The following is a 20,389-nucleotide window of genomic DNA, read 5'->3' on the forward strand; positions in this document are numbered from 1 at the left end:
ACCACCGGGAAGGAAAAACACTATACAAAAAATACAGCCTCATGCACACGTTCAGGAATTGGCCTACAGCGGAATAAGAAAGAACAGTGACTGTAGGACAGAAGCACAAGTTGTGCAGGGGAAATGCAGGTTTTCTAGGGATGCTCACTCAAAACTGAAAAGCTGCCTTCAAGCACCTGCAGATGTTGCAGATCATCAATATTTTATTATAGGACAGAACTCAGAGGATCCAGGACCAGGCCGAGATTTTTTAACCCTCATGCAAAAGAAGAAATAAAATCTTCCTCTTTCTTTTTAATCCCGTTTCTGATTCTTTTCCTCTTTCCTTAGGCTTTGCTGCCAGCTCCCACCATGTATCGAGCCTGGGTGGGGACATGGAAACCCCATCGCCCACGGGGCCCCGTAATGGCCCAGTTCACTGGCCCGGGACCCAAGTACTCAATCCCAGGGACAACAGGTAAAGCAGCTGGAAAGTCACGCAGCGCTTAGAGTGAATTAACGGTAACAGCAGCTAAAAAACAATTTCAGCAGCTTCATGCCTTTGCTGACTCATTACAGCACAGAAAGGATGGCTAAGGACATAATTAACCGTGTATCCCCCTTGCATGTGAAATGATGCAAAGACATTCAAAGCATGAAACTCGTTTTGTATTTTTGTCATCCTTTCCTGTTGCTCCAGCCTCATCTTTTTCTTATTTATTTCATGATATCATTAAAAATTTAACATGTTGGCTAAATATCACAGAAGTAATTTTAACAACACACAATTTAAAAGGGGTTTATCCCTGCAGTATTTTGTTATTTCTTCAGGACGACCCCTTTCCATTTCATTTATAAAGCTGCCCCTTGCTGCAGCTAGAGAGCTGCTGTTTTCATATCAGTAAAAGCAACTGAAAGGGCAGCATTTGCTGGTGATATTCCTGTTCAGGCTCGCGGAAGAGCAAAAAAATCACCCAAGTGCTCTTTACATTTCCTTTAAGCTAGCTTAGCAACTGCTTATGGAGTAAAAATAGTTTGTAATGACGGCATTTTTTGCAATTAATTACCGAGTGTCTACATTTTTGTGTTGGATAGGTTCTTTTTTTATAGCTGCTTTGAACCATGCGGGCAGGGGATATGTATTTTTTAAAGACTATTTAAGCAATGCAGTGTCAAAACCGTTTCTGCTAGGAGCCACCCTCCTCTGCACCACCAGGCGCCATACAGCTCTCCTCCCTTACACTGTGAGGGAAAAGCCACACACAGAGACACTTTGGAGCTTTGTCTATTTGGGGAACGCTCCCGAGGAGCTGTTTGGGGTAACGCTGCCTCCGTGGCTCTCCAGAAAGAGGACAAGCCCTAGAGCCCCGTTAAGAGAACGGGGCAGGAGAACCCTGGTGGGCACCGGTGCAAAGGCACCCCAATACCCTGGAAGGGAATTTCAGAGCTCCAACTGCTCCGGTTACAAAGAGCTTACAAGCTAATTGCACAAAGGTCTCCTTTCCCATGTGTTTTCCTCCTAGGTTACCTGAAACATGACCCCACCAAAAAGCAAGCCCCTGCCTACTCATTCAGCGGGGCGAAACCTCCCGTGAAAGAGGGCTGCTCTCCAGGCCCTTGCTACTACGTGGAGCCCTCCGTGACCAAGACGGGCAAGTACGTTGCTCCAGGATATGTTATGAGCGGCCGTCCCAAGGTGACCGTGGAGGTCACGCCGGGGCCCGGTGAGTGACAGTTCTCCAGTCGTTCCTTCGCGCAAGGCAAACAGGCCTCCCCGTCGCGCAGGGGCTGCAGGGTGCGAAGCCACCACGCGTGCGCCTCGCATGAGCTTTGGGTGCTTTCAAACAGAAAACACAACGAGAAGTGGCAATTTAGCAGCTGTTATGAAAAGCACCTGCTAGCAAACTGCCTGTTTTGCCTTCGAGAAGCCAGAGCTTCACGGCTTTTGTCCTCTTCTCCCCTGCCCTAGGAGACTATTTCCTGGAGAAGTCAAAGAAACACATCTATAAATGTGCTCCTGCACACTCCATGTCCTTCAGGCCCAACATGGCCAGCGTGGACATCACTCCAGGTAAGCGAACGAGGGCCAAGATGCACTCGTAAACTAAGCGTCCTCCAGTAAAAACCCCTTGTTCGACTTGTTAAACCAGGTAATCCAGTGTCTCCACAACAGGATGTGACCGTTGGTTCATGAGCTTTATTTCATCCTGGTCGCTCTGTAATTCCAACAGTGTTTCCACTGTTGCTTCGAAGAAGGATGCAACCGAAGCTTTTGCATTGTAGCAGGCCTTGGTCTGCAAAGGCAAAGCAAAAGCCTTGCTAGGCAAATGCCAGAACGAAGGGCGTCTGCAAAGAGTTTGTAGCCTAACCATAAGACAAAAGACGAGTAGGACATCCCTCCTGTTCCTCCGACTTCAATGTTTCTCCTGTCCCCTGAGGATTCACATGTCTCTCTTCCCATCCCTTCCGCAGGCCCTGGTGACTACACAATCCCGAGGGTGCTGGGACCGAACACAGCCTACACAACTGCCAGCCCGTGCTATTCCATGAGGTGGAGAACTAAATTTGGTCTCTTTGAGGAAGACCTCTGTAAAGTGAGCTACGTTTTGACTTTTTTGTTCTTTTTTGTTCTGACGATGCAAAGCTCCTCCAGGCTTTAGATTAAGCCCTAGTCTTTGAACTTGAATTCGCAACTGGGAGTGGTGATAATGAGGGTGGAGGAAGAAAAGAATATCCTCAAAGCAGTTACTGAAAGTCATTTCAAGCAGAAAACCAAACCTGTTATCACAGGTATCCGCTCTGAGCTCCTCAGGAACAGGGCCAGGGGCAATATGAACACACAAACAAAATTGCTGCCCACGCTGCAACAAATTTGCAAGGGAAATAGCTGCAGTGCTAAGAGTTATTGCTAGCGTTAGGAGTTATTGCTAGCACGCTCAGTAGGAAGGCTGCAAACTCCAGCTGGCTTGTCCTTACCAAATAACTTACTGAAATATCTAAAGGGAATGAAATCTTTGGTCAAAATATGAAGTACGTTCATGGCACAGAACATGAGCTGAAACACCGCAGGGTTTTTTTGTTTGCTTGTTTTTGGTACGTGGCAAACACTCCCATTTCAGATATCACTGCACATCAAGCACTGGCAAAGCTCTGCGGGGAGGCCTGGATGAAACACAGGGTTAATGTGCCGGGAGGAAGAAGGGGATTGGTGTTATGCAAACTCGGCCTCCACAGAAACAGTTTCTCGAGATAAAATACAACAAGGCTGTCAGAACCGCTGCGCTAATAAGCATAGCCCATAGCCAGTAATACGCTAGCAGGGAGCTATATTGGTTTTGGGAGAGTTGGAATACACCACCACCATGCAAAACACTTATATTGATAGAGGATTAAAAAAAAAAAAAGGGTATTATATAAAGCCTATTTGAAACAAAATCCTTTAATTGCAAGCCTTATGTAAGATGCAGCAGAGATGCTGGGTTCCTGGTGCTCTGCTGCTGCACATTTTACCTCCCATCTCTCTAAGCGACAGGCCCATTTGCAATCTGGCAGCACAAGGAGGCTCGGCGAACAGATGCAAACAGAGTCTCCTACAGGTAACAGCTGCTGAAACGAATATTGAAATATTGAAACGAAATGTTGAAACCGTCTTCTTCGGAGGAAACCAGAGTTCTTTGTTGTCCGTATCGCCCGCTGTTGCGGCCCCGTTTCCTTGTCCAGTTAGGTGGAGTAAAGGAGCCCTCCTGGGAAGCCAGGAGGAACAAAAAGCTGCCAGTTTTATCCAACGGCTCTGCTGACTCTCTTGCAGACTCCAGGGCCTGCTGCGTACCGGAAGACAGAACTGGATGTGTATAAACCGAGAGCTCCCAAGTACACTATGAGAACCCAAAACAAACCTATAGGAGACAAAACTGTAAAACCAGGGCCTGCAGACTACTGCATAGGAAAGGTAAGGCACGTGGCCACGCTCTCCTTTTCAACAACCACCCTTCAATGATCTCCCCCTCTGCTAGGGCTTTTGAGAACTAACAGTATCACAAACTGCAGGATTGTCTTGTGCTAAACAACCCCGACTGGCAAGCCTCTTTTTACTGATTTTTTGATGCTAAAAAGGGAGAACTGGTATCAGTGGGAAGGGTTAGATCCTTCACACACTCTCATGCACTGACTTTAGAACTAGCAACTATTTTATCAGTCAGCAGGGAAGCACTGCTATTAGTTGTGCATTGCTGTTAGCAGCGATTTTGGAGCTGGTCAATGTTAAACATTAAGTACATTCACTATGAATTTGAATTCTTAAATTTAATCACAAAAAAAAGAAGCTGACAGACTTCCAATCTACGCACCCAGTGCTGTTTCATCACGCACATGTACTTCATGCAATGTAGCAGACACACACTTGGAGGTGAGGCTTATCTGGTAGGGCTCTGCTTGAGCTGGAAATCCTCTGGCATTTGAGGAAGTTCTTTTTCTGGAACTTTCCATATCAGCTGTAATGATAATTTTGGTCACTTTTGTGTGGAAAACGAGACCTTTGGTTTCAGTGTCCTTAAAACCTAGGGAACATATTTTAACTATCCCTAAACTATTTTTCTTTTTTTCTTCATGTTACTCTACCAAAAGAGAAAGAAATGTCAAGTGCTGATAGCAACTGAGCATTTTATAGCAGAAGGACATTTATAATGGTGTGCTAAAAATGAGGTTTAAATTAAGTGCTTCTAGACAAGACATAGCTAGCTAGAAACCTCATGAGGCACATCCACCAACATGTAATAAAGGGCAAAAATGGCACAAATACATTTTCCAATGACAGATGGTCATCACTGAACAAAAATGTGTTCTGCCCAGGCTAGAAACCAGCCTTTAGAAAGAGCAAGACTATGTGTTTTAAGTAAAAATACCTCTCTCGCAGTCTACCATTTATCACTAAAACCAGCTCCTGCTAGATGGAGCTTCACAGGGTTGTCACTGCGCCTCGGGACAGGTCCAGGGCAGCGGTGGCCTTCATCACTCACCCTTCCCCGCCTTGCAGGTGACGCTGACGAAGCCGCAAGCCCCCGCGATCACCTTCGGCATCCGGCATTCGAAGTACACGGCCCCCCTGATCCTGGACAGCTGAGCACCGCCGCGCTCGTGAGCTGCCGCAGCGCGGCGCGCTTTGAGAGCAGCGGGAGGATTTAGGACAGCTTCCCTCGGGCGGCAATCGTCCATCTTCTGTGCGCCGCTGAATAACCAAGAGCGCGCGAAGTCAGCAAGCGGCTGCCCGGGCTGCTGCGCTGCGTCCCGTTGCTACCGAAGGACTTTTTGCGTTTTTGCTACCACTCGAGCCGAAGACGGCGCGATCGCGCCCTCGCGAACGAATCTGACACGCGGAGGAATGCAAGTACTTGCGCCTGGATCCTGCTGGCTGCAGGATCATCGCCGCAACCCACACGTCAAAGTCTTTCCATTTCCCACTGGTAAGATAAGCTTTGGGGTTTGTGTCCAGATTTGCAGTGATTTCAGCTGCCTTTTTTTTTTTTCTTTCCTAGCATATTAATTGTAGCATTAGCTTCTGGGGAAAAAAAAAAGAAAAATAAGAGTTATTCCTTATATGACAGGTCACTGTAAGCGAATTTGGTGACCTGCCTTTAGGTGGCACTCCGGAACAGTATTTAAAAGAACCCAGTTTGGAGTGCAATTCAAATTCCTGGTTTGCTGTAACTTTAGTAAAACAAAATACCACCTCCTCCTCAAACTTTGTTTTTGCACCTTAAGCAGCAGGGAAAGAAATAGCCTGTTTTCCCCTGTCCAAGTCTCATGCCTCGACCAAACATTGCTATATTACAACTGAAAAAGGGCAGTGAAATCAAAAGCGTAACCAACATTAGATACCTCTAGCAGCACATTTTCACCTGACAGCAATTAAAAAAAGAGGCTTAAGATCCAAATTCCTTACCCCAGCGCTGCCCTTCATTTTCTCTTTTAATGGCTGTGCCTAAAAGTCACGGTTAAGCCCCCAGATTACTTGCATTTAAGGACAAAATAATGAAGCCAGTAACAACTGGAATCCTTTCGGTCTGAGAAAACGCACTATTTGTGATTTCATTTGCAATAGCATGTTTTTAAATAAAATATGAAGTGCGTAACTGCATGCTCTGTTGCACAGTAACATTTGTAATCGGGTTGCTGGGCTCGCAATAGCTCCGGGATCTTCTTTGACTTGAGAATCGGGAAACGGGGAGAAAAGGGGCCTCCTCTCCCAACGCGCTTGCCCTGAAGCCGCTCGCGCAGGGCTGGTGCCTTCGTGAGCCCTTTCCTTTATGCAGGGTGCTCGGAGGTGTGCGGCACGGGAGAGCGGAGACGGCCAGCAAACGCTGGTCAGGAATTCTATTCTGAGCATTTAATTGCCATGAATCTTAAATCCAGGATTGTTTCATCACAAGCTAAGGAGATCAACAGCCTCGCACCGAGAGAAGCCCTGAAGAAACAGACTTGCCTGCAGCAAAAACCTTTAGGAGACATATTCACAGCAGCGACAAACTCACAAACTGAGTTCCCTCATTTCACATATGCTCTGGGAAAGGCTGTTTGGGGGTATTCAGAGAGTTTTTAACAGCCTCTCACGTTGTATTTATCCCCTTTGTTAGCTGTCATGTTTAAAAAACTCAATACATTTGACAAAAACGAAACAACCCACAGACTTCCACGGGCACCCCTGTGACAGACAGCGCATCTTGGGCTCATCAAAAGGGGGCATTTGGCATCTGAGAGGTTCAAGCACTTTTGGTTTCAACCGTTCGGTTAAATCTCCGGAGGTTTTCCCCCTGCAGAGTTTAACTCTCCCGAGGTTTTCCCGCTGCTTCTGAGGTAGCGCGGCTTTGCTCGCATCTCCGCAGTTTGTGACAGACAGACGGTTTCACGGAATTCCAGGAGGGCTGAGGTCGGAAGGGGCCTCCAGGGATCACCTAGTCCAACCCTCCTGCTCGAGCAGGGACGCCAGGAGCATATGGCACAGGGTCTCATGTGATAACATTGTATTTGGTTCTGAGGCAGCCGGTTCCGTACAATTTATATATCATGGAGTTATCCACCCGTTTTTTAATCTTACTAAGACATAAGCACACGGGAAAAACAAACACACACACACACACAAAGAAACCACTTGGCCAAAATATTCTAAAAACTGTTTTATTTACAACATAAAAGGCAAACCAAAACCATCGCTGCCAGACCAGGCTATTCTGGAAGCCTTTTAGCAGAAGCGATCCACTTCCGAAAAATCCAGAGAGAGCCCGGTGATACAACCATCGTTCTTCCAAGTGTAAAGAGAGTCTGGAATTGCCACATCTTGCCAGAGAAGTACAAACAAGAACCAGAGAGAGTCACTGTTGCCTCCTTTCCTACTTACCTTCACTACACCTTCTTCTCCAAACTCAGAAAAAAAGGACACACAATTGAACTATGGAGCTACTTTATTAAATGTTTGGTGCATTTTAAGCAGGGAAGAGCACAGGCTGTTTGGCTTTAGACCCAGCTTAGTCCGAGCAAGAGGGAATTCCTAAAGACACAATGTCAAGGCCAAATAAAACACATAGGGATTGATGAATATAGACCTGTTAGATAGATGGGCTGTGAAAGAGGAGAAAAACTTTAGTCCTGGAGAGGTAGTTGTTACAGGAGGATAATGGAATACCACTGCAGTACAGGGATATGGTAATAAGTACAATGAACTGCACAAAGGCTGAAGTATGTAATCTTAAAAAGACTGGAGGGGACACTGATAGGAGAGTGTTTAGACACTCTTAAAACAGTCTAGGGGAGTGTATTTTCAAGTGTGTGGGAAGATACTATACACGTGCAAATAATGGCAACTTACGGGCATTAAGAAATAAGGACAACTTTGGCCCTTCTTTTCCTGCAGTGTCCACACTCAACTTCACCTAGAAGGATAATAAATAAAGCCAAGCTATCACTCAAAGTCTTGCTCCTCTGAAGCAATTACAGTGCACCAGGGTCCAGATCTAGAGCTGATTTAATTTCAAAGCTGTAGAAATTTAATTCCAATCCAGTAACATCAAGGTTATTAACATGGCTCCAAGTCAAACTGAGAGTGTGTATGACTTCCAAGTGGCTAAGCTGGAATAGAAGCCCCAAGTTTGTACCTCCAAATCTCATAAAACAGCAGTCCTAAAATCTGCAGCATCCGAACTTCTGCTTGCCAAACTTTTGTGCACAGAGTCTCTGGATTTTGCCTGACACAACTCTTCCCAAGTTTAGCGGGGAATACCAGTAATGCAGGCAACACAAAGGTGTCCACTGAAAATAGGCTGAAGGACATGGACAACAAGGCAAGAGATGAAAGTTTAGGTATTAACAACATCAAAGTCATTTTACATGTGAAAGTCAGTTTAGAATGAAACATAATCATTTTATAGAGACAGCCCAAGAGCAGCCCAATCAATGACAGTAAGCTGGGGAACCGAAAAGTTATTTGGACTGCTTGGAATGTCTCAAAGACTCCACAACAGGGCAGAATGAAAAAGGCTTTCAATAAGTCCATTGAACAACACATGATTTTTGGTCTGTAAAATTTCTGGCACAAAAACCATGCTCAAGTGCCTGCTTTTGACACGAGATAGTAGAGGACGAAGAAGACGACAACCAGTCCTGCAGAAACGTAGCAGAGCAACTTGCGATTCTCCCTCCCTGACCGGGCCATGGTGGAGAACCGCTTCACGCTGCCGGTCAGCAGGCCAGTCACACTCATAAAATCTGAATCCTAAAGAAGAAAGAAAGGTAAAAAGGAGACATTATTCCTGAAGAATTCCTCTGAGAGATTAAAAAGCATTTGAATAGGCAGCAGCACAGTAATGGCCTCTCTCTCCACAGCCCCCATCAAATTTCTCTCAGAAAGTGCTTCCACTCCTGCGCTCCGACTCCAGCAAGGTCACCAGTAACCCCGAGTTTCAGTAACGGTGAGCATCTCCGACAGATTTATACATCACCAAAAAAATCAGAGAAGAGGGCCACAGGAGAATAGGGCTCCCAGTTAAGAGCTACAGGAGGCAGATCTTTAACCCCAGTAACTGAGCAATCTCCATCTGTACTGCGCGAGTACCCTGTCCTACACGGGTACAGGGACAGATGCTCCATACCTGGCTGTGCTGTCCATTCAAAGCAGTATTAGCAGCTGCTAGGTATTTAACATTTACTCATCAATAAACCCACAGAAAATGCGTTTAGTTGTATTATGTGGTTTTCCAAGCCGACCACCGAAAACTTAACTTCTTCTCCTTTACTGAACCACTATTAACTTTCACCATAAGGTAACTGCTTGAGATCTAGCACCAGAAATGTTAAAATGTTTCATCACTTTCTTACCATGCCATCCAGATAATGGTTCTGCTCGTCAGCATCTTTGTCAATATCCAAGGCCAGCTATACAGGACAAGCGGGAAACAAGTATTAATGAACTTTTAACAGGGAGACAACCTCTAACGTACATAAAACTGGAATATTTGGAAAAGCAGACGGGCTTTGTGCCTAAAGCTCTTTGAATGCCACCAAAAACACATCTTTGCTATTGCACATCATGATACAGCTGAACCTCAAAAAGAAAGCAAGGATTCATAAAGCAGTCCCAAGCACTTCCGCAGAAAAACCCAACAACAACCCACTACAGCAGTCTCTAGAAGGAGGTTATAAATAGAAAGCCCTCTGTAAACAGCCAGCGGCGTGTGTCTCCCACAAGACAGTGTGAGAAAGATGGATGCACATAACTGAAGATGAACTTTGTTTACTGCAGCTCCCCACGGGAGCTCAGCAACTCACCGATTTCAGCCTGGTGACTTTGCTGGCGAGACTGTCTGCCATGCGCTTGTTCTCAGCATCCAACACGTCCTCCACGGCGCTCGGGCTCTGGCCTGGGACGAAGAGGAGAAGGCGTCATGTCGGTGTCACATATCGGCAGCAGCACTTTTGCTTACTGTGCACGGAGAGCTGGCAGCAGCACGGGGGTTGTGTCAGCCACCCCTGGCGGGAACAGCCACCGCTGCCACCCAAAGGTGCCGCTTCCCACCTTTGCCGTGACAGGGCCCTTGCCAAACCCTGCAGCGCAGCAGCTTCAACACCCCAAAGCCGCTCTTCGTAAAGCTCCAAGACACCAGGACAGACCTCAACGCCGTCATTTGGCAACGCGCTCTGACCACACTCTCCCTCCGCCGTGTTGTCATTTGGGTGAAGCCAAACAAACTTGGGACAAACCCCCATGGCAGTGCACTTCTGCCCAGGGTGCTTTCTTGGTCAATGGGGGAAAAAGGCACCTTTTACCCTGCCCCAAGGCAGTACCCCGCCGTACACCCTTTCACGTTTTTGCTGGCTTTACTACCCCGAAACACCTCCCGCGTCGTTCCCCTGGCACCGGGACCCCCACGAGACCGGGAGTTACACGATCCTCTACGCCAAAGTTTCAAGGGGGCAAAAGCATCCGCGGAGCCCTAGCTGGGCCGCCCCGTCCCCCCAGGCTCTGAGGCAGCGGCAGCGCCTCCCTAACATCGAAACGGCGGCGCACCGCACCACACATAGCGACGAGGGGAAAGAGGGAGGGAAAGAGGGAGGGAAAGCCCCCCGTGCCAGCCCCTCTCGCCCTCACCTCGGCCCCACTCCGCCATGGCGGCGACGGCCCCGCGGGAGGCGGTGGCGCGGGGCCGCCTCAGAGGAGGGGCCCGGGCGGGCACCGCCTCCACAAAATGGCGGCCGAGGAGGGGCCCGGGCGGGCACCGCCTCCACAAAATGGCGGCCGAGGAGGGGCCCGGGCGGGCACCGCCTCCACAAAATGGCGGCCGAGGCGGTGGAGCGGGGCCGCCTGCAGGGTGGGGGCTCGGGCGGCTCCCGCCTCCGCAAAATGGCGGCGGCCGCGTCGGTGCGGGAGGCAGGGGTTCACTGCTGAACGTTAAACCCCTTTGGGAAATTATTAAGCGTTTAAGAGAAAACGCCGCGGGGCTGAGGCTCGGCTTCCCCCGCGCTGGGTCCCCCAGAGCCTTGAGCAGGCGCCTCGGTTCATCGTCTCCCCTCTCCTCAGCGCTCGTTGCGGCGGGGCAGGGCGGTGAGGGAGGGCCGGGGCGGCGGGGAGGCCGCGCCGCCGCCTCTCGCCGGCCGGGCCCGGCCACCGCCGCCGGGAGCGCTCGCCCTAGGTAAGACGCAGGCAGCCACGCAGAGGAAGGCCTGGGAGCGGCCTGGAAAGGCGGGAGCCGTTGACAAGGAAGCAAGGAAGGGGCCCGTGGGGAGGAACGCAAAGGGGAGTGAAAAGAGGGGCTGGAAGAAAATAGGAAGTGCTGCCATCTCTGCTTGCTGCTATTGCTCCATAAAGCCGTGGAGAAATATGGCTCCCTTATTTATTTCTGTGGAGAAATAGCCCCGTGACACTGAGGAGTGAAGGTACCACACCGTTTGTGGATTTTTTTTTTTCCCCATTTTTATTTACTTGTCCTCCAACCCTGCTGCCTCCCTGGAAAGTCCCCGCCTCGCTGGCAGCCCGGCGTGTGGCGGAGCACGTCGTCGCACGGCAGCCGAGCATCGCGTCTGCAGGCCGCAGTGCTCTATTTCCCGGTGTCACGCGTTATTTTTCAGTGCCCTAAGCCGGCGGGGCTGTGCGGAGCCGTTAAACCCGCGGCTGTGCTGGAAATAATCGTTGTTACGTGCTCGTTGACGTGGTTCCTGTGAAGCACCTCATCTTCTCTAAGGATGTAAAAATACTGGCCGCGGAGGCTGTCTGTGATCTGGGCGAAGGGTTTTATATAAGCACACGCCCTGTATCTGCCGTAGCCTGAAATACAGGTGCCCTGTGTGCGCGCAACTAGCCCCCTTCCAACAAACTCAGCAAAATCCCTGTGATTTGTACCTCAAAAATTCTTCTCACCACCTTAAAAGGCAGCTCGTCCTTAAGTGAGCCAGGATGGTACTTGCCTGTCTGCCTTGCTTCCCTATTCGTCTGTTTTTTGCTGCACAGGAATGGTTCTGGCATTCTTTTTTTTCCTTCCCCCTTCGTTTTGTTTATTTATTTATCTTCTTCCTGGGCAGCAACAGAAATCAGGACAGCCAGCGGAGGAGGAGGCAGAGAGCTATTTCAGGGAGCTGCTGTTATCTGTGCTGTGTTAATCCTCTGGCAGGGTTGCGGGGGGGAAGCTTTTCCTGAGTGCTGCACTGGGAGGCATGCATTAAACCTTGGAAAGCAAAGGGAGGAAGACGAGGATTAGCGGGAGAGAGAGGACGCAAGCTCCTGGTTTTGCAGAGCCCATCTGCTCTGCTTTTATGGATGCAACGGAGTGAGCAATCTCACTTGTGGGTTTTGGGATTTTTGGAGGGGAGGGGGGTTGTTTTTCCTGCTTCCTTTCCCCACCCCTTCCTCACTCCTTCTCTGTGCATCGAGGTCCCTTTGCGTCAGCGTTGTCCAGGAGTCCCTCATTCCCCTTCCTACCCGTTCCGCTTCCTTCCGTAGCTGAGCTGGTGGGATGATGGAGCTGAGGACGGTGGTAGCCACGGTGGAAAGCGGCGAGCAAGACACGGTTCTCAAGGTGCTTCAGGTCTACAACCAAGAGGTGAGTGAGCATCAAACCTCTGCTTGACGTCAGCTGCTTCTGTTTATGAGCCGGGGAGCAGGTTGGCCGTGTTGTGGGATTTCTGTGCCACCCGCCTGTCCCTCTGTCTCCTCTAAACGCGTCTGTCTCTGCGTTACTGTCATAGAAATGTTACAGACTGCTTCATTTTTTGCTTGCAGGCAGCTGCATGCTTGCTGTTTTTTTTTAGGGAGCAGCTAAGGGATGTCTCTACCTTGTTTCCTTGCTGTACTGGAATTAAAGAACATAAACGGCATTTTTTTATCATCCAGAGTCCAAGTAAACATGGTAGGAAAGTAGACATCAACATGAATATCAAATAGGAGTTTTCATATCAAAGTGAGATTTGGAGGGAGCAGCATTGAGGCCTAGGGAGGAGCTGCAGGTGAAACAGCTACTGTGATTTGCAAGTAAAAGATCACTGGAGATGGACACGGATGGAGTGCTGGGATTAGGCACAGCTGCTTGATCCGAAAGCTAACAATAAGGGCAAAAATGAGTGGGGTATGAAAAGACTGGCTAGGAAGCAAAAACGGAAGTATTTGTAGCCTTAAAGAAGCACAGATGATCCGTGAGGGTAGTTCCCTTCTGAGATAGACTCCAACTGTCAGGGAGATTTCTTTCAGAGGATTTCCACCAGTGTGGGGCTGGCCTGCAGATCTACGTGACTCATTCTGCACCATTCTTGAGTAGGTGGGACGTGAGCAGGGAAAGGCTGTGAAGAGTGTGCAAGGGGAAAATGTGCACCTCTTGCCAGCGGTCACTTGTGAAATACAGAAAATGTGGGCTGAGAAGCAGTGGATTCCCCAGTGGAAAGACAGTTGGCAGGATTACCATCACCTACAGAGGATGCGATGCCGAAGGGATTGTGAGAGCAAAGGGGGAGTCTGTGTAACCAGCTCGAGGTGTCAAACCAAGACGACCTTGGTAGAATTCCTCCAGCTGGATCCTTGTCACTACATCAAGCGTGGGAAGCTCGTGAGAACGTCAGCGGTTTTGCTAGTCAGTCTGGAAGGAATGGAGTGATCAAGGGGCATGCGAACTTGCAAATAAAGTAAACGGCAGCTCTGCAAAAACTGAGAGGAACCCACAAAGAGGCTGAAGCTGCCCGGGGATCTTGGTGATGGGGCACAGTGGATCTGTAGGCCATAGCATCTCCTGACAAGTAGCCAGGAGCTGGCTGTGCATGAAAACATCGGTGAAAACATCTGTGCAAAGGAGATGCATGTTCTTTGTGTGCCTGGCTGATGGGAGAGCTGCGTGAGACAGCAGAGGTGTCACCTCCAGGTGAAGGTGTTTACCTGCCCACGGTGCAGCCGAAGCTGACGAGAGGGCTCTGTGCACGTTCTGCGGCGCGTTCAAGCGCAGTTCGACTGCGGTGCGAAGGAACGCGAGGCACCAAAGCACACCCTGCGAGAGCCCACGTGGAGAAGGGTGTTTGCCTGTATTCATCAGCTGGGTTTGAAGAGCAGGTTGGGGTTGAATAACAGTTGCATTTCCAGGCACCACAGGAATGAAGAACACAAAGGATCTGTTTGCAGATAATAAGGCAGTACTTTCAGGGAGGGAAAGAAGAATAAATGTTAAGAGAAAAAATGTGTTGGCAAAGCTCGGGATGTGCTGAGGTGGCACTGAGCAGAAGGAATTAAAATGTTACACTGATTTACAATGCTACACTGTGGATTGTGATGGGTATCTGCTCAGCTCCTGCAGTATTTAAAAAGAAGTCAGTCGGACAGGCACCATTTTGGCCTTCGCCACAGAGCCAGCAGGGACGTGCAGGAGGTAACGTTCATCACAAGTGCTTTTCAGAGGTGAGGGAGGGTCAGTGGCCTCCAGAATAATGGGCCTGCAGTTCTGCAGCCTTCTAACCTGTCGCTTGAACTTTGTTCTTTCTCCTCTGCCCCACAGAAATCTCAGTGCTTCACCTTTGATGATGAGGAGCGGGAGGAGAGGAAGGTAAGCATGCTCTTTGGTTTCCTCCTCTAGCTGGGTGCAGAGAGCTGCTGCTGCTCTGTACTTGGGTGCAGCAGGATTTTGTGGTGACAAATTCCAGAGGGAAAGGGATCAGGGCTTTTTTTCTCCACAGATTTGAGGACATACTTGGTCAGGGGATGATGTGCACAAAGCACCTGGCTTCAGCTTCCCAGCAGTAGATGATGTTTTAGGCTAAAAGTCAGCATCTTCCCCTCCTTAGGGACTCCTCTGGGTTCAGTGGGGCACTTCTCTTGTGCCAGGGCAGACCTGTCTACCTTGTGAAATCACATCTGATGCTCGGTTCTTCTGGATGTTTAGCCCTGGGCGCGTGCTCTAAAATCTCAACCTGACTCAGTCAGAGGCAGTGGTTGCTCATTCAGGTCTGACAGTAAAATACTTGTTTCCCTCTGCCCAGAAAATGGCCCAGCTGCTCATCAAGTTCTTGGAAAGAGAGCTACAGCCATCCTGCCAGGTCACGTGTTTGGAAAGCATCCGTATCCTGTCCCGAGACAAGCACTGTCTTGGCCCGTTTACCACCAAGGAAGGCCTGAAGACCCTCTCCAGGCACGCTGGCATTGATTACTCAGAGGAGCTCATCCGAGAGGTCCCGGACTTGGATGTGATCCTGGAATCCCTCAAATGCCTCTGCAACATCGTCTTCAGCAGCCCTCGGGCGCAGGAGCTGACGGCCGAAGCCCGGCTGGTGGCGGGCCTGGCCAAGCGCATCAAGCTCTACAACGAGAGGAGCCTTCCTCACGAGGTGAAGTTCTTCGACTTGCGCCTCCTCTTCCTGCTCACGGCCCTCCGAGTGGACGTCCGGCAGCAGCTCGCCCAGGAGCTCCGTGGCATCAGCCTCATGACGGACACGCTGGAGCTGACCCTCGGCGTCAAGTGGATGGATCCCTACGAAGTGGCCGCCGAGGAGGGGCTTCTCCCGCCTCTGCCTCGGCAGGAGACGGAGCGAGCGATGGAGATCCTGAAGGTGCTCTTCAACATCACCTTCGATTCCAGCAGGAGGGAGGTGGACGAGGTGAGCTCGCCCCGCTGCACTCACGTTTCTCCACGCTCGGGGGTCGTTACGGAGTTTCCTCCTCCGCTCAGACTGGCTGTTGTGTAGCCCCTAGGGTCTGCCCTGCCGTTACGCGTAAGGGTAGCCAGATCCTTGAGTGTCTGATCCTTCACTTGAGCACTGCCTCCAGGCGGTGCATTATTCCGCTTTAAGACTATTTCAGCATTGACATTCTCTTCAAAGGGTTTTTTTTTTTGTGATGACTTGATTCTTGGTGTGGGTGAGAAAGCAGACCCCGCCGAGAACTCATTTTTTGGTACAGTGAGAGTCTGCACCTCCTGAACAAAGTTAAAGGGAGGTCTTGTGGAGAACATGGCTTTGGGTCAGTCTTCTGCTTCTTCTGGCCCTTGGCTCGCTGTTGAAGGGTGGGAGCTGCTTGGGACAGGAGGAAGAATGTGTGTAGACAGGAAGCAAAGGGAGAAGCTGGAGGATATTTACACTCAAATGCTCTACTACCCATTCCCACCTCCATGGCAGGAGGGATAAGGCTGTGGGCTAAAGGGGGAGCGGGCTCCAGGGGGTTCCTTTTCCTCATCAAAATGTTCCTTTTCTGTTTTGGAGCCAGGAAGACACTGCTTTGTACCGGCACTTGGGTGCCCTCCTGCGCCACTGCCTCATGATCTCTGCTGATGGAGAGGACCGGACAGAGGAATTCCACAGGTCTCTGTTAGATACTGAGAAAATGTTCTGCCCTAGGAGCAGGCCTGAGATCTCCCTCAGACAGGCGCTGTCTGACCGTGGCGTTAACATCCCTTGCTAGTCTGGTCATCACTAAGATCATTGCTACAAAACAGGCACCTTTGGGCCAGCCTGCGGTTTCCTCATGCTCTTCAGAAGTAGCCCTGCCCTTTGCAGTCAAATTCTGTGCATCAATGTCACAAGGTCCCAGTCTCCAGGAGGAAATATTTTCCCCAAACTGGCCTGGCTCCAAGGATCGTATTCAGCATCCAGTGTGAGGGCTCTAAAGTGGTTCCACCCACTTTAGCGGGCAGCTTGCCAGAGTAGGTGTTTTCTACCTTAATTAAGAGTTCCTGAGCTGGCCTTAATTAACGGGCTGTCTCCTGAGTCTTGCGGAGTTGTTGCCTGTGTCGCGCTGCTGAGCTGTATTGGTGCAGGGACGTCGGCTCTGAGCAGGTGACACCATCCTGTCCCTGAGATCAGAGCGGAGGCGTCTGAAGCAGTGGTGCATGGACTGTCAAGGTGGGAACAAGTGAGGGGGGAGTCCCTAGAGATAGACCTGTGAGTGCCTGGGGTTGGTCCTGCTTGGCCTCTGCCTCCATTCCTTCTTTCTCACTTGTCACTGAAGTCTCTCAGGTCTCCTAGCAAGCTCTTCAGCCATCCAAAAAGTGTTTTAATTTACACAGTTGTAGTTATGTGAGGCCAGAGACGGCTTGGCGGTGACTTCAGGGTCCTCGCACAACTGGAAGGTCGTGATGAACCTGTCTTTCTGGGTAGCTGAACAACTTCTGTGAACAAAGCTTCCTGACCAAGTGTTCCCTTCTCCTTCTCACATCCAGCCATACGGTTAACCTTTTGGGCAACCTGCCCCTGAAATGCCTGGACGTCCTCTTGGCCCCAAAAGTCCGTCCGGGCTCACTTGAGTACATGGGTGTGAACATGGACGCAGTCAGCATCCTGTTGGATTTCCTAGAGCGACGTCTCGACAGGGTGAGTTGGGAGGATGCTGCGATGAGTTCTTCGCTGCTTGTTTTTACAGGTGCATTTCCTTCATCTGACATTTAGCCGTAGGAAACCCAGCACCAATGTGTCATACCCCAACCATGGGAGCATCTCTAAGGCTTTGTTAGTTTGGAGATATGCCTTTGTAGATGCAGTAGAGCAGAGAACGAACCTTGGCAGGGCCAAAATGTTTGTGGACAGGGAAGATGACTATGTCACTACCTTATGGGTAGTGAGGTTGACTGAGCAGCAGATGGTTAGCGGGGTGATAACAGCCAAATACCCTGTTTCAATCAACCCTTTGTGGGTCTGGTGAGCAGCTCAGCTGTTTGGATACAGCCAGACTGAGTAACAGATTGGCCTGACTCTCTGGTATTTCCAGCACTGCTGTGCCATGGAGCAGGCCTCAGAGCAGCGCTGTTTGAGGAGCAACTGAGCCCTGGAAGCTCCTGCTGCAGAGGCCGGAGACCCTCAGTGTCCATCCATTTCCCTGCCAACCCGTTCTCTCACCAGACAAGTTGAACTTGGGGTGACGCGTTGTTCATTTCCCTGTTTCTGCAGGGACACAAGCTGAAGGAGAGTCTGACCCCGGTGCTGAACCTGTTGACTGAGAGCGCCCGAGTCCATCGCCAGACAAGGAAGTTCCTGAAGGCAAAGGTAACCCCTGGGCTCAGCCAGAAGCCCAGTGATACCTCATGGAGGAGAGAGCGAGCGCGTGGCAACCTGCCTGAACTTTGCATCCCCTTTGCCAAACAGACCCCTTCTCTCTCCGGATTAGGTTCTGATATCAGAGGCTTGAGGTACCCACAGTGTCCTTGTCCACATCTCCCAAGCTTCCCGGCTTTATTAGTTTTAGCTGCTTTGCAAAACCAATGTGACGTGCGGTTGCTACCCTGGCCCCGCTGAGGGCTCCTTGCCGTGGCCTTGCAGGTGCTGCCGCCTCTGCGGGACGTGAGGAACCGGCCCGAGGTGGGGAACTCGCTGCGGAACAAGCTGGTGCGCCTCATGACGCACATCGACACCGATGTGAAGCACTGTGCCGCCGAGTTCCTCTTCGTGCTCTGCAAGGAGAGCGGTGAGCTGCCGCGGGGCGGGCGCCGCGGAGGCCGAGGGCAGGCGCGGAGGGCGCTCTCCCCCTCTCCTTCTCCCGGCAGTGTCACGGTTCGTCAAGTACACGGGATACGGGAACGCGGCCGGGCTCCTGGCAGCGCGAGGCCTCATGGCTGGCGGTCGGGAAGAGGGGGAGTACTCGGAGGATGAAGACACCGACACGGAAGAGTACAAGGAAGCAAAGCCCAAGTAAAGCGCTCCGCTTCCCCCTCCATAACATCCCTTTTCCTATCCCTCCTCTTGAGTCCTCTGTCCCTTTCTTCACCTGTCCCTTTGTCATCTCCCTGCTACACCCACCCTGTCCCGCTCTTTTCTGTACACAGATCACTCCTCGTTACATACAGGTTTCATTCTGAGCTGTGATGTCCTGCCCCACAGCTTCTCCCTGCTGCGTGGGTTTAACAGTTCTGCGGCAGAGCTGCCCATGGTGCAGGTGGTCACCAGCAGATAAATGCAGACCCTGCAGCTCAGCACAGGCTCTAGAGCAGAGGGGGCTCCTTCAGCCAGAGCCTGTTCTGTGCCCACCTCCACCTCGAGATGCCCTGTGCTGCTGCGCTGAGCTGGCTTTCCTTTTTGCAAAGTGCACGGGATGGGGATGTCTCCCATGCCGGAGGATTTGTAAGGAGGACTGGCGGGGACATGCAGAAAGAGCCAGGAAGCACCACACTGTTTCACAGCAATAGTGCCAGGGTCTTCTCTTCGCAGCAGAACGAGAGGGCCCTCGCTTGCCGCGGCCACGATGACCAGCCCACTGCTGACTTTCTCTGCCCACTGTAGTAAAGCCTGTGTTTTAGGCAGCCGTGTCTCACCTTTCAGTTTTACCTCCCGGTTTTGTTATTCCTGTAGCATTAATCCTGTGACGGGACGTGTTGAGGAGAAGCTCCCCAACCCCATGGAAGGGATGACTGAAGAGCAGAAGGAATATGAAGCCATGAAGTTAGTCAACATGTTTGACAAGCTGTCCAGGTACCAGAAAACTGTGTATGCCTGTCCTTGTGTTAGCACTTGTGTGGCTGTGACTTACACTTACCACCCATCTTTCTTTCCAAGGCTACAAGGGATGTAAAGAAAAGTTTGAGGGAGAGATTCTGGGAATATTTCTCATGTTCTTTAAGGCAGGTCGTCAAGGGTAGGCATTGCAGTGCCCGTGTTACCACACATGTTCCCTATGTGTCTGCACCAGTTCCAAAGACATCACTGAGTTTGGCCAGACACTTGCTAAGAAAAGGAGCCACTATCCCAAGGAAGGAGTGTTTCGGGGACAGATGGCAGTTGGTGCAACCACATCCCCTTCACCCAGTGACCCTGTTCCAGCCACGTCTGTGGCTCTTGTTTCAGCAGTCACCTCATAGTGCTTGTAGGTGTTGTTGATGTAACTGTCCCGTTGCTCTCCTCTGAGCTGGCCCCTGTGACAACATCCACTGGTGCTTCTGACGTAGGTCTGCCACGTCCTGTGGTGTCTGCTGCGCGTCCTGGCTCTGGGTAACCTTGTCCCCTCCTCTTCCATGCTTGCAGAGAGCAAGTCATCCAGCCCATGGGCATTACGCCGAGCGGCAACCTTGCGCCCATGGAGAACGCCATCCGCGACATGGCTGACGAGAGGTCGTCCTCCGACTCGGAGCTGGGGCTGGACTGATCCCGACCTCTCGCCCCCAACCCCAGGGGACTGGGGAGCCTCCATCTGCTCTCCCTTCGGAATTGGTGCTGCACCTGGAGGCTAGTTTTGGGCCAGGACTCTCCCTGTGGGATCTGAATCCAGCCTGGACCCTTCACAATCCACAAGGAACACCCCCTGCCTCCCTCCTAGCTCCACAGCCACCTCTTTCGAGAGGCTCTTCATGACCTGGCTCCACCTTGGTCTCTCCCCTCAACTGTTGTCTTGAGGATTTCAGAGTCCAAACTGCTTCCAGGACTTTCCATTAGTGCGTTTTTTATTTTATTTTTTTCCTCTCGAATACGTGATGCTTGGGAAGAAGGG

General features: G+C 50.7%; 3 protein-coding genes across 4 annotated transcripts; 2 read left to right on the forward strand and 1 right to left on the reverse strand.

Moving 5' to 3' along the window:
* Positions 1–342: 342 nt before the first annotated feature.
* CIMAP1A (ciliary microtubule associated protein 1A) lies at positions 343–5,098 on the forward strand. Its single transcript, XM_010221936.2, has 6 exons — positions 343–457; positions 1,503–1,703; positions 1,949–2,050; positions 2,452–2,573; positions 3,788–3,928; positions 5,012–5,098. The coding sequence occupies exons 1-6, from the start codon at positions 352–354 to the stop codon at positions 5,096–5,098; spliced, it is 759 nt and encodes a 252-aa protein (XP_010220238.1). The 5' UTR covers positions 343–351.
* Positions 5,099–8,243: 3,145 nt separating this feature from the next.
* Positions 8,244–10,643, reverse strand: BET1L (Bet1 golgi vesicular membrane trafficking protein like). Its single transcript, XM_088534268.1, has 4 exons — positions 10,613–10,643; positions 9,793–9,884; positions 9,343–9,399; positions 8,244–8,740 (listed from the first exon to the last, which is right to left on the reverse strand). Exons 1-4 carry the CDS (start codon positions 10,629–10,631, stop codon positions 8,573–8,575), a joined length of 336 nt encoding a protein of 111 aa, XP_088390394.1. The 5' UTR covers positions 10,632–10,643; the 3' UTR covers positions 8,244–8,572.
* A 479-nt stretch (positions 10,644–11,122) lies between these two features.
* RIC8A (RIC8 guanine nucleotide exchange factor A) lies at positions 11,123–20,124 on the forward strand. Of its 2 annotated transcripts, XM_088534150.1 has the most exons (11): positions 11,123–11,153; positions 12,458–12,557; positions 14,487–14,534; positions 14,968–15,582; positions 16,187–16,281; positions 17,139–17,289; positions 17,863–17,958; positions 18,232–18,376; positions 18,456–18,600; positions 19,258–19,377; positions 19,927–20,124. In XM_088534150.1, exons 2-11 carry the CDS (start codon positions 12,471–12,473, stop codon positions 20,045–20,047), a joined length of 1,623 nt encoding a protein of 540 aa, XP_088390276.1. In that variant the 5' UTR covers positions 11,123–11,153; positions 12,458–12,470; the 3' UTR covers positions 20,048–20,124. The 2 variants fall into 2 exon arrangements, with proteins under 2 accessions (XP_088390276.1, XP_010220231.2); XM_010221929.2 differs by lacking the exon at positions 11,123–11,153 and having other exon boundaries at positions 12,422–12,557.
* The last annotated feature ends 265 nt before the right edge of the window (positions 20,125–20,389 follow it).

This window comes from Tinamus guttatus, unplaced genomic scaffold (assembly GCF_059628265.1).
Source record: "Tinamus guttatus ecotype Peru unplaced genomic scaffold, ASM5962826v1 Tinamus_guttatus_pri_ptg000546l, whole genome shotgun sequence".
In the NCBI taxonomy this organism is placed as follows: Eukaryota; Metazoa; Chordata; class Aves; order Tinamiformes; family Tinamidae; genus Tinamus; species Tinamus guttatus.

Coding starts and splice junctions, on each gene's coding strand:
- CIMAP1A (XM_010221936.2), top strand. CDS start 352: ATGTATCGAGCCTGGGTGGGGACATGGAAACCCCATCGCCCACGGGGC. Junction 458..1,502: donor CTCAATCCCAGGGACAACAG/GTAAAGCAGCTG, acceptor TTTTCCTCCTAG/GTTACCTGAAACATGACCCC. Junction 2,574..3,787: donor TTGAGGAAGACCTCTGTAAA/GTGAGCTACGTT, acceptor ACTCTCTTGCAG/ACTCCAGGGCCTGCTGCGTA.
- BET1L (XM_088534268.1), bottom strand. Junction 9,400..9,792: donor AAGTCACCAGGCTGAAATCG/GTGAGTTGCTGA, acceptor TGTCCTGTATAG/CTGGCCTTGGATATTGACAA. Junction 8,741..9,342: donor ACCATTATCTGGATGGCATG/GTAAGAAAGTGA, acceptor TTTCTTCTTTAG/GATTCAGATTTTATGAGTGT.
- RIC8A (XM_088534150.1), top strand. CDS start 12,471: ATGATGGAGCTGAGGACGGTGGTAGCCACGGTGGAAAGCGGCGAGCAA. Junction 12,558..14,486: donor TTCAGGTCTACAACCAAGAG/GTGAGTGAGCAT, acceptor TCTGCCCCACAG/AAATCTCAGTGCTTCACCTT. Junction 17,290..17,862: donor TAGAGCGACGTCTCGACAGG/GTGAGTTGGGAG, acceptor CTGTTTCTGCAG/GGACACAAGCTGAAGGAGAG.